Source organism: Nematostella vectensis, chromosome 11 (genome assembly GCF_932526225.1).
Source record: "Nematostella vectensis chromosome 11, jaNemVect1.1, whole genome shotgun sequence".
NCBI lineage: Eukaryota > Metazoa > Cnidaria > Anthozoa > Actiniaria > Edwardsiidae > Nematostella > Nematostella vectensis.
Genome location: NC_064044.1, coordinates 3,594,643 through 3,607,245, shown reverse-complemented (window position 1 = coordinate 3,607,245; position 12,603 = coordinate 3,594,643). Strand labels below are relative to the sequence as shown.

The following is a 12,603-nucleotide window of genomic DNA, read 5'->3' as shown; positions in this document are numbered from 1 at the left end:
AGTGAGTTCCAGATGGACAGACTAACATTAGATATGTCAGACAGATCAAGCAACAAATAGACAAGCCAGTGAGTTCCAGATGGACAGACTAACATTAGATATGTCAGACAGATCAAGCAACAAATACACAAGCCAGCCAAACTGAGGACGGAAACACGACCAGATTAACTAACCAACAGACAAACAGAAATAAAATGGGCAAACGGAAAGAGCGATTAGGGAACTGGATTAGGGAACAGATGCCAAACGAAGAAAGAGCTAATTAATTAATTCAGCTAATTTTATGTAAGATCTCGTGTTTTACCATCAGAATTTGGCCAAACAAACTCCTGCCATAGATAGAGGTTACCTTGTATGTCCTGTCGACCAAGAAACATGATGGCCATGTCAAAGCGCTGCGCCTGGCACACGTTTTGAAGGATCTGAAACGAGAGCTTCTCTTCGCCTGCGAAAGAAGGGAACGGAATAATGGAATATGCACTAACGGAGAAAGGTGGGTGTGCTTTTAGATGGTTACACCCCTAATATTCTCGAAATTTACGACAAGCATGTAGAAGGGATATAAGATAGGGAAAGTTTAATGCGAAATAAACACCATTTTATAGTGAGAGTAAAGGGAATACCTGACTAATCTTCCCGGTCGTTTCTCTGACTGAAACAAATGATCCAATTTCCTACAAGCGAATACTCACAATCCATTTTCTAAGAGCCCGGTTGAGATGGCCCCTATTATATTCCTGTCGGTTCTCTGACTGAAACAAGTGACTCATTTTCCTACAAGCGAATACTCACCATTGGGTATGAGCTGGGTGGAGATGGCCCCAATCATATTCCTGAACATATCTGCATCAAGCTTGTTGGATAAGACTGCAAAGACGAGCAAGGTTGTTAGACTGTGTATGAAAGACAATATCCCTCCCCCCCCCTTCCCCTACCTAGCAAATAGCTTTCCCACTAAGATAGACCTCTTTTCAATCTGATAAATATCTCAAAGGAAATAAACCGGTGAGAATGGGTGCTTTGAATGGCACGGCATTACTATGTTAGCGTGAACTGCGACTTTATGGGATTTCCCGGTTCAACTACAAGCCAAAGCTGTAGCTATTACGCAGCGACAACTTGCACAACAGTTTCATCCCTGTTTCGCGAGGCGTTTATCGCCTATTATATAACGTATCCTGAGTATCATCGTCTTTACTAAACAAGCTATAAGCTTTAGGCTTTTTTTGGGAAATATAAGTAAACTGGATTCTGTCCGACTTTCTTGGGTGCAATATACAGGGCTTCTGGTATTACGCGCTTGTGCGGAAGCGCGTAGTTTGGCTTTTCCCGCGTAATCCGCGTAATCCCGCTTAATTTGGCTAAATTTTGAAAGACATTTAATTGCACAGCTGATGTGTTCTTTTAGGGTTGTTACCTCTATTTCTCGTGAAAAAAGAGAGATATTCTTCGTGAGAGTGCGATATTTCGAACTGAATTTTCGAAAACAAATAAAATGAATATGCGTTCTTTGCTAAACCGCGAAGGCCTAGGACTAATAATAAAATACTTTTTTTAATTGGCTGGTGGCTAGGAGCCAATGAAAACTCGATATTTTCACGCAAAAAATTAACCTTTTCAAGTTATTTCGTGCTTTCCTGCGGTACAAAATGTTGTTTGTGCGTAACAGTTGATATTCCGTGTAATTTAGGGCGTAATTCAGTAAAGAATCCCGCTAAATTTTAATTTTTTAAAGGGGGGGGGAGGGAGAGAAGAGAAAGGACCGAGAAGTCGTCTTCCACCTTTACCCTCTCCCGCGGCCTCGTTCTCGCGCCAGTGGTACCGAGGATGTGTGGCCCATGATGCTTTGCTGACCACAAAGGGGGATTTAGTATGAGGGGACTAGGGACTAGGTGTATAATAATATAGGACCCTTACTCTTCGGTAGCATCTTTGGCTCGACTTGTCTGAGGATCTCGGCGTAACTTGTAAGGTCATTCCTTCTCACCGTGTTCCACGCTTGGAAAAAGTCGTACGGGGTTGGCTGTGGATGGCAATACTCAGTTAACCCTCCACGTTTTACGTCATTCATTCATCTTTTCCCAATATTACTATTCCATAAGCATTAAATTCTTATCATTCATTACTGCTTTGAAAATCTGCCCGGTCTTGAAAGGACACCCTGCAAACTTCGAAAATGGTCTAAAGCGCTAGATGGAGCTTAATGACGGCCGGCTTTCCGCCAGCGAAAGAAACAGAGACTGGAAGGGTGACGTTAAAAACGTATATGTCTGTAAAAAATAAGGCGCGAAAAGAGAAGGAAGAAAATTAAACCTCATTATTTCCTTGCTTGCGGTTCCTTTAAGCTGACTTCAAACGCGCAATAAGCCTTCACCCTTCACCCTTCGTATGCATCCAGACGCACACGTTATTTCTGCGCTCTCGTATTTGAGCATCCCAGTAGCGAGAAGAGTGATTAGCTTCATACATTCATTAATATGTTACCTTATTCAGGTGGATTTTCTTCTGCTTGGTTCCTCGAGTTGGTGTGGTGTTTCCTGCTTGTTTGCTTGGCTGGTCTTTCCCTCCTTTCTTCGCTTGCTGGTTATTAGGGGGAGCCTTCTTGGATGCTGGACAAGGGGTCTTCTTGCTGCTGGCATTCTCCTCCTCGGAGTCCTTTTAAGCGGGAGAAGAAGATACTAAGATTCCAAAGTAATAATAATAATTTATAACTGATAGTCAATTAACGTTACTGATTGTCCAAACCTGTAATTGAATTTTCCATTTCATTCCATTCGAATGAATGCCCATTGCGTTATTGATTGTCCGTTGATGCTATTGAATGTCCTCGCATATTCAATCATTGTTATTGAAAGTCAAGTCATGCTAAGGATGTTTCGTGCGATGTTGATGAGTGTACAATGCAGGTTAACGATACAACGTTTGGCACAAATGAATGTCCCTTTCCGTTATTGAGCAGCAAGAGGTGTACTTAAAACTTATAAGACCGACCGCACAGGTGTTAACTACAGCTTTTCAATTAAATTAAAAAAGCAAGAAATAGCATACTCTCCCTCTACTTCACAAGACCGCCAAGGTGGCCGAAGTAGTGCGTCGCGCGGTAATTGCAATTCTTCACAAAACTTTCAAAGTTGTCACGATAGCGCGCGTGGCACTGAAATAAGTAAACGGTACCTCATCGTCATTGTTGACTTCGTCTATTACAACCCGCCGCCGCCTGACATTGTTTCCTTCGGCTGTGGTCTTGCCACTTGCCGGCTTTTCTTTGTTGGCGGGTGGCCTACTATTGGTTTTCCCCTTTGGTTGGCTCTTCTGCGTTTCACGACGCTCCTGAAAAAAAAATCTAGGATGAGGCTTTGAAGGGGGTGGGGGGAGGTAGGTGGGAGACTTTGACATTGCATGGAATATAAATAACAGCAGAAAATGACGAGACAGATACATTGGAAAGAAAACAAAGCATGGAATTGTCCAAAACTAATCACTAAACAATCGAAAATAATCGAAACCCGAAAACAAACATTTTCAAAATTAGACGCAACATGATAAATGTAACATGTAATATGTTGGATTTGTTTGCTATTGAAGCAAGACACATCCATCAAGCGGGCTAACAGCAAAGACAAGCTAGTGGTGTAATGAAGCTACTATAAAAATATATACAGTTCCGTTTTAAATCTCGTTATCCCGAAACATGTTTGTATGTTTAGTAATGGTATGTTTAATAAGGAAAATGCTTCCATCTGATTCTGAAAGACTTACAGATCCTCTGCCAGCCACCATTTTATTATCCTAGCAACAATTCATTATCCAAAAAACAATTGTGAGAAGGCATAGGTGCAGGCCATAGGTGCAACATTTTCGATTTATGGTAAATGACTTATTCAACATTGTTTTTAGATGGTTATTTTTAACTTTGTCTTAAAATGTTGAATGTAAATAATAACAATGGTATGGCTTTACCTGACCGACACTGAAACATGACGAGTCTGATAAAACTTGCGTCTTTACCTTACCTTTCGACATAGTTCAAGCACAGTATCAAGTTCCTTTTTGCCAGACATATTCTTAGAGTCGATCTTCACCAGGCTGAGCAAGTCTTTAGCTGCTGTGTCGTACTTGCCAAGCGCCTAAAAACAAGAGAAAACAGTACAAAGATTGTGAGAAAATTTGACTAAGGTTCAGTAAGACAACTTATACTTTTCTAATAGACAGCGATGAGCTAATTTGTACTGATAAAGATCAGGTTTGTACGTTCTAGTCGGGTAAAGTGCTTTCACTATTCCCTTGGCTGCGACCTCTACCTTTCTCGCTAAAAAGCGTCTGCAAAACGCTTTAACATTTTCCTGGCTGCAACCCCTAGTTTTCTAAATGAGGTCCGCAGATGTGTTCTATGGCTACAAATCCTTACATTTGTTTTTGTTTAGACGCGCATTAGCACCTTAAAGTGATAACACAGGTCGATAGGCCGTGCCTGCGAATCCCTTCCAGCTTCTGTGGTTTCACCCTTACCTTTCTCGCTAAGACGCTTCTATTAAGCGCTTTTGTGTTCCCCGGGTAAAATCCCTACCTTTCTCGCTAAGACGCTTCTATTAAGCGCTTTTGTGTTCCCCGGGTACAATCCCTACCTTTCTTGCTAAGGCTCGTCTATAAAGTGCTTTCACGTTATCTGGCTGCAAACCCAGGGCTGTGTTTGCATCTTTCTCAGCAAGATCGTTCTGCAAAAACAAAGAGGTTAAAACGGACAAGTGAGAAAAAATGTATATAACAGTCCGACCTAGCTGACCTCTGAAGGGGGAATTGAGCCATAGCTAGAGCTATTCTTCCTCCTCAATCGACCCATCCCTAATCGACTTGAAGGTGAAGTCAAATGTAAAAGAGTGCGAGATACTATTAAAAAGGTCTGCTAAACCATCTGGCTAATTCAATGACACTTGCCTAATGATTTTTACTGAGATCCAATTCCTCGAATAACTTACTGAGCTTGAGGTAGCAGATAACCCTATTCAATTCCCCCAATACCTTATTTAACTTGATATTCAATTCCCCCAATACCTTATTTACCTTGAAATTCAATTCCCCCAATACCTTATTTACCTTGATATTCAATTCCCCGAATATCTGATTTAGCTTGATATTCAATTCCCCGAATATCTGATTCAGCTTGATATTCAATTCCCCGAATATCTGATTTAGCTTGATATTCAATTCCACGAATATCTGATTTAGATTTATATTCAATTCCCCGAATATCTGGTTTAGCTTGATATTCAATTCCCCGAATATTTAATTTAGCTTGATTTCAATTTCCCCGATACCTTTCTGAGCTTGAAGAAGCAGAGAGCCCTCTTCAATTCCACGAATATCTTATTTAGCTTGGTTTCAATTCCCTTAATACCTTATCAAGCTTGAGGTAGCAGAGAGCCCTGTTCGTGTAACTGGCGACTTCGTTGGGGTTGATGGATATACATTCCGTGTAGCAACTAACAGCCTCATTGTGCTTGCCCTATTAAACACATAGCATTACTTTCGATAATTTAACGGGAAAATTCCTATTCCGGCAGCTCCATCTGCAATAGTCCAATTCTGACTTATGGTTCACTCAACAGTTCACTGCTCACAAAGCACAGCGCGAGAACTACCAGTATATGTACCAGGACCAGAGTTCTCGAATAGCCAAGGCTTGATATAAGCGCCAATGCGTACAAACATCAACCTCAAGTCGAGATATTTCTAAAATTACAGTAGACGTGTAAAAAGAAAGTCTCGACTTGATGCTTTTGTCTTGTGTGTATTGGCGTTTATGTCGAACCTTAGTTATTGGAGCTATCGTTTTTCGCAGAGAGGGGTAGAGTCGGAAAGGGGCTTTTGGTCCGATAAGAAACGCTTTACTTGGGGTAGGACACCTTTTGGACTAGGGAACATCAAGGCAATCAGCCTTTCTTAGTCTGTCCATATCCGAAATAACATGATGCATGCTTTTGTAAAAACAGGGGTTTCTCCGGGATCGTTTACCAGGTAGCTTCTGTTTCCTCACCAACAACTTTATTGTAAAAGCAACCACGCTTAGCGAGCAGAGAGGGATTCGAGCTCGTTCTAGGAGACAACGATCAGACGATTCTCAGAAGGTGAGGCTGATAGAAGGGAATCCTTACTAGGCCTCTTCCTTGACTAGGGATTGTCTTCACGAAGCCAACAGAACTTACTCGATAGCCTCCGCAGCAAGCTGTCGTTGTTACAAGTACAATATGTTTTACAGTAAACTCCTATTTATACTGACTAATTAATAATTCCGGATAACTGGTTTGACTGCTCTTACGAAGGTAATGCAAGAATTGCAAATTAGTGTTGATCTAAGGAAAAGGTACAATTTTAGAAATGATGATTCCTAAAGCGAAAATACGTCGATGTTAGAATAACAATTAATGTACTAGAAACAATAATCATATAAAATACTATGGAGAAATGAGGCTTAGGAATACGTTTGGCTTGTTGGACATATCTGGAAATTAGATGTTTATCTTGAGTAAACGCTAAACTGGTTTTGGAATAAGTCACACTGCGCATGACCTGTATGACTAGCAGGTGCATACTTAGTATTCAGATGAACAATGAAAAGGTGACGAAGGTCAATATTGAAAACAGGTGCGAACCATCGTAGAACTTTCTAGAACACATATTTATGAGATATTGGCAAATAGTCTCATAACACTTTCGTTAAGCAAATTTAATTACCTTGAATCATTGTGGAATTTGACCCTTCCCAAATAAAAACGGTCACATTTTAAAGGTATCACACAATGCAGGGAATGCTGTATTTCTTCAAATTGGTGAGTTTTTAAATATCATCGAACAGACTCACAGCAGTTCCACTCTGCCATACCTGCTTGACAAAGTTGTTTCCTCTCTCTTTGCATTCGCCAAACCTTTCTGCTACACTCTTCTTCAATGGTTCAGGTTTCGTTTCCACCTTATTGACCTTTTGTGGCCCTGATGAAAGATAGACAGAGGCGGGTGTAGACTGGGGCTCATTGTCTAGTAAGGCTTGTGAAGTCGCGCTGGTTGGCTTGGCTTCGGTGATCTTTGTCCTCCATGTGGGACCGTACACACTTAGCAAGTGACTGTTGACTCTGAGTTAGGGTAAATTGAACTATTATTAGGTTATCATGAAGAGTTATCAATACTGTATAACTAGAAAAGCTATTTCGTCTGCATACAAGGACACTTGATTCTGTATTCCGAAGGACTGAGATAAATCTATCTATAGATGGCAGTGAAATGTTTTAGTAATTGTACAGCGATACCGTAATTACAGGGACAGTCACACGCTTGTTCTGAACCAATTCTTTATAAAAGAGATTTTATACAAAGTAAAAATTTTATGGACCAGAATGATACACGAGTCTTTCTAAGACGCCTCACCTATTGTTAGACCTCAAAGCCTGTTGATTTGCGGGGTCAATTCTCAGAACAGCTTGGTAGTCAAAATGGGCTTCCTTGTACCTGAAAGGCAAACACTTTGCTAAGAATAGGAATAACTGTATAGGAATGACTGAATGTGGGTGCCTTCGCCTCTCAATTATATTCGGAGGTAGAGGAACTCTCCAAAAAGAGGGGAATTTCGAATCTCTGTAATAATGTCAAAATTGTTCAAATTTCATCCAACACCCTAAACTATTTCTAATACTGAGAGGTCATATGGAACGCAATACCATTTAATAACGCTTGTAATGCACAAAAAACTAGTCCACTCGGTGCAGATCCTGCGGTACTTAACTTCAACTAAAGATATTACTTAAAGTACGCAGTGAGCTCAACATAAACAATAAAAAAGGAACTTCATTATTTGAAGGAAAATCCACATTTCTACAACACTCGTTTAGCGCCCGTGATCTCCCCTTCTAAGTGGGGGAAACCAATCCGAAGAGGAGACATACCACACCATTCGTCATTCACATAATGCAAGGCAAGTTCACTTGAGTAAAAAGGTACCAAAAAAGGTTCGACCCAAGTTCACGAACTTGGTTCTGAGCCTTTTACAACCCTTTACTCGTGAAACAACATTTTTATGAGATGGCAAATATCGTTGCGTATAAAAGTACATACCACGGAAACTGTAGTCAATTTGTTAATTCTCGACTTTCAGGCTATATAAAAGAGAATCCGTGGTTACATAGTAGAGTGTACTACATTTTTCTAACCAGATGTACTCACTTTTCCAAGTGGTCGAACTGCTCTGCCCAGATTCACTTACTTTTCTAAGTGCTCGAACCTTTTTTCCCGCACGTACTTACTTTTCTAAGTGCTTGAAGTTGTTCCTTCCCACGTACTTACTTTTCTAAGTGCTCGAACTGTTCTAATCTCGTGTGCTTACTTTTCTAAGTAGTCGAACCTTTCTCCCCGCACGTACTTACTTTTCTAAGTGCTTGAAGTTGTTCTTCCCCACGTACTTACTTTTCTAAGTGCTCGAACTGCTCTGCCCGCTTCAGGTGAGCTTTGAGTGAGTCTGGGATAAGGTTTAAGGAGGAAGTACAGTCCTTGACACATCCAGACGCGTCACCGATTCTGCCCAGACACGAAGCACGGTTATACAGCAGAGACGCTAGAGCAGACTTAAAGTGGCTTTTATCTGAAGCATGAACGATAGTGGAAGACTTGTTAGGGGATTTAAAAATAGTTGGACGTATAAGTGGAAAAAATTACCTACACATTAAGGTTTAAAAGAAACCTTCTACCTAATTGCTGTTAGTCTTTTGACATGGATAACAAGAAATGACAAAGTACAGTAGTTCCATCACTTGAGTTAATTTTAAGCATGTACCACTGATGCACCCTCGTTGAGGGATTAGCTTGCTAAAGGCAATTAACTCATTTAAAGGTTAAAGGTTAGGCATCATCACCGGAGCTACTGACAATAATCTCATTAAGGGGTCACCTTTCCATAGTACATCTATAGCTTGGGAGTACTTCTCCACAGCCTCTGCGTATCTGCCAATCTTATACAGCCTCATTCCCTCATCTTTAGCCCTCACTGCAAGGTTGGGTAGATCCCTGGGAGGGGAGGGTGGGGCAGGCTGGCTTGCAACTTCCATCGGTGGTTTCTCTGCAACTTGGTTATTCTGGTTAACACTTAAAGGTGCTGCAATAGATGAGGTATCAAGCGAGGCGATATTTGCACCTAAATCCTTTTTCGCACGGTTATTTTGACTAGTGAACTCCAGTCCATTCTCGGCTCCAGATTTTGCAAGAGCGCCTTCAATAACACCATTAGTCATTGGTTTCTCAGCAGGCCTTTCTACGCCATTTAGTCCATTAACTGTCTTGATTTTCTCCTCATCTGCTGCTTCCGTTTCCTCCTCATCGTCCTCCTCTTCATCAACTTCGACGATCTTGAGCCGCTGTCCCCCTCCTTGTTTCCTAGAGGTTGGATTACTCTCGCTTTTACTTTGCGCTTCCTTGGCCACCTTCCCTTGACTGAAAATATCAGATGTTTTTACGTTTCTAACTTTCCAGTCATGAATAATGCAATGGCCAAAATTTTATTATCTTTACAACAACAAACAGAAGATGTTAGACTACAGTTTACAATCTTTTTAATCGACTGTTTACAATTCTCCTGAACTTTGAAAAATAAACCTAATACACAAATAAGAACTTAAAACCTTACCTGTTTTCCTTCGTGATCTCCTCAAGAAGTTCCTGAATAATAAAATAAACTTTTGAATATGCGTTGTGCTCAATACAACAAGCTACCAGGGGCTGTCAATATCTCTGTGATAAAATAGCTGAAACATTATACAATATCAATGTGCTGTTAATATTAGTCTCTTTAGGAGGCTGCAACATGTGCAGATAATTTTAATTTTATAAAGTCATTCATAAAATTAAACTTTAACATAACCGGTCTCTCAGCTTTACAGAGATCATATCTATATTAACATCATGAATTTCTGCTTTATTTTTTTTTTCAACAAATGTCCTCTTTTTCCAGCTTTAATAAAATGTCAAATATTTATATTGACCTCTTATATAAAAATGTGGTTAAAAATCTTAGCAAATAGCGAAACATCAAATTCCCTGATTCCCCCCTTCCCCCACAAAAATTCTTAGTTCAGTGACTTCTATAACTTTAAAACAATCTAATTATAGGATACTGTATATCATCCCCCTGCTCTCCTATGTAAGGATATACTATATCTGACATTAAACCTTGGCTCTCTTGTTGTTAGGCTCGATCTCCAGTACTTTGTTCAGGTCTTTCTTTGCTGCCTGGACCTTACCAGTCTGCTTCTGTGCTATGGCTCTTCTAAGAAAAGCTGCAATGCAAGGCCAGAAGTTAAAAGAAACTATACTTTGTACTTACAAGCACATTATGGTAACCAAACCATCATATTATAACTAATATATATTAACACAGAACTTAACATGGTGACTACAATGAGAAACTCAATTACAAATTTAAGGCCAACATCCATCGCGAAGATTGTCATGACCAACATTGTTGAGATGAAATCATTAATATTGCCATTACCAACATTGTTGATATGACACCACTAAAACTGTTGACATAAAATCACTAGCCAACATTGCTGACATGAGATCATTAACCAATATTGTTGACATGTGATCACATGTAATCATCATGTAATGGATGGGCTTACCTTTCAGGTTGTCTGGTTCCAGGAAAATCACAGTATTGCAATCTTCAATCGCCTTGGCATATTCCGACAACTTGATTTCTGTAAAAGATATGTGATACTAGTGATAATGGCCATATATTTTTCTATTTCAGTGGTACAAAGCATGTCAGGGAGGGGTCAGGAGTATAGCATATATGTGGAAGCTGGTGGATGTAGACAGACAGGAAGACACACCAGACAGACGGACAGACCAACCAACCAACCAACCAACCAGTCTACTGACCTACAATAAACTACACATATATCAAATGAAAACAACGGACACATTGACAATACCTGCCATTGCCCGATTGTTATATGATGCAGCTGTTGGCTTGAGCTCAATACTTCTTGTGTAGTATACCAAAGACTCTTTATAATCTCCTGAGCGAAAGGCATCATTGCCCTTGTCTTTCTCCCTATTTGCCAAGAACGTCAGCTCTTGATCTGTCTTAGCTGAGAATAATAAATCATGAATTAGAATTTGTGGAACAAAGAGCATCTGGCCAATGATCAATGATCTGATGCCTTCAAATATGGTACACTGAGGTGAAGTGTGGTGTGGTAAGGTGAGGGGGTGTTGGTGTGAAGGTAAATGTTAGATGTAGGTGTGTTGAGGAGAGGTGGGCTTGGTAGAGTCGGGTTAGGTAATGTAAGGTGAGGTGTTGCAAGGTGAGGTGATGTTGGTGTGAAGGTAAATGTTAGATGCAGATGTGTTGGGATGAGGTGGGCTTGGTAGAGTCGGGTTAGGTAATGTAAGGTAAGGTTAGGTGTTGTAAGAGGTAAAGTGGGCTTGGTAGAGTTGGGTGAGGTAACGTAAGGTAAGGTTAGATGTTGGGAGGTAAGGTTAGGGAGGTAATGTTGGTGTGAAGATTAGATGCATGTGTGTTGAGGTGAGGTGGGCTTGGCAGAGTTGAGTTAGGAAATATGTAATGTAAGGTAGGGTTAGGTGTTGTAAGGTGAGGTGATGTTGGTGTGAAGATTAGATGCATGTGTGTTGAGGTAAAGTGGGCTTGGTAGAGTTGGGTGAGGTAACGTAAGGTAAGGTTAGATGTTGTAAAGGGAGGTGATGTTTGTGTGAAGATTAGATGCATGTGTGTTGAGGTAAAGTGAGATAGGTAGAGTTGGGTGAGGTAACGTAAAGTGAGGTATAGTAAAATGCTCACCAGGTGTTTTGACATTGGTTGGTAGCTTGGCTTCCCTTGTGTTAATGCGAGCTTTCTCTTTCTTCTCTTTGACTTGCTGTTTTTCTTTCTCCTCCAACAGCTTAACTTCCTCGTCTGGGTCAAACCTGGGTTAAAGAGTATTCAAGGATTACATTATTATACTTCAGCAAACAAAATCTGCAACATTACTAGTCTAAAACTGGAAAATGTCATGACAAAATAGTGATGGGGGCTTTAATGGTAACTAAATAACAGTAATCTTAATGTAACTAAATGTAACACTTTGCAGTCACTTATTTTTTTCATTTCCTCTATCGCATACAGAGAAATCAGAGCTTATCATGACACGAGCCTGTGTAAACAGACTCGAGTACACAGGTGTTAACCAAACAAGCAACTACAAGCAGTCTAAGTTTAGACTTACTTATCCCACTCTGTGTATGATCTTGGTGCTACAGGCCCCTTCTGTTTGCCTTGTGGTCTATCAAATGTGTTGGTGGCCTAAGTATAATAGAAAGTAATAAATTTAACATTAACTGATAGAGCTAACATGCTCTATCAGTATCTAGCAGATAAGTCACATGAGGCAACCAGGGGTTTTATTAAGGCCTGGCGGCTGGGGGAACCGCCAGCTACTATTTCCGAGTGGTGCCTACTTTTTAAAATAAGTTGATTAAGGTTTTATTGGAACTAATAATTTCCACCCCTACTTATCAATTTCCTCTGCCTACTCTGTAACTGAATGAAACTCCTGGCAACCA

At 40.4% G+C, this 12,603-nt stretch overlaps 1 protein-coding gene across 3 annotated transcripts in view; it reads right to left on the bottom strand.

Annotated features, from left to right (window-relative positions):
• Positions 1-12,603, bottom strand: part of LOC5502082 (sperm-associated antigen 1) — a 43,687-nt gene that overhangs the window by 28,030 nt on the left and 3,054 nt on the right. For 2 of the 3 annotated variants that reach the window (XM_032370353.2, XM_032370354.2), the window contains exons 4-21: positions 12,267-12,343; positions 11,843-11,967; positions 10,974-11,132; positions 10,659-10,736; positions 10,207-10,313; positions 9,665-9,696; positions 8,933-9,471; positions 8,452-8,626; positions 7,420-7,500; positions 6,881-7,127; positions 5,396-5,503; positions 4,626-4,715; positions 4,014-4,127; positions 3,175-3,330; positions 2,485-2,655; positions 1,918-2,023; positions 793-867; positions 350-445 (exon numbers count right to left, since the gene is read on the bottom strand). In XM_032370353.2, coding sequence (XP_032226244.1) covers positions 350-445; positions 793-867; positions 1,918-2,023; positions 2,485-2,655; positions 3,175-3,330; positions 4,014-4,127; positions 4,626-4,715; positions 5,396-5,503; positions 6,881-7,127; positions 7,420-7,500; positions 8,452-8,626; positions 8,933-9,471; positions 9,665-9,696; positions 10,207-10,313; positions 10,659-10,736; positions 10,974-11,132; positions 11,843-11,967; positions 12,267-12,343 — 2,536 coding nt within the window. The remainder of the gene's footprint in view (positions 1-349; positions 446-792; positions 868-1,917; positions 2,024-2,484; positions 2,656-3,174; positions 3,331-4,013; positions 4,128-4,625; positions 4,716-5,395; positions 5,504-6,880; positions 7,128-7,419; positions 7,501-8,451; positions 8,627-8,932; positions 9,472-9,664; positions 9,697-10,206; positions 10,314-10,658; positions 10,737-10,973; positions 11,133-11,842; positions 11,968-12,266; positions 12,344-12,603) is intronic. The other variant, XM_048734683.1, reaches the window with a different exon arrangement.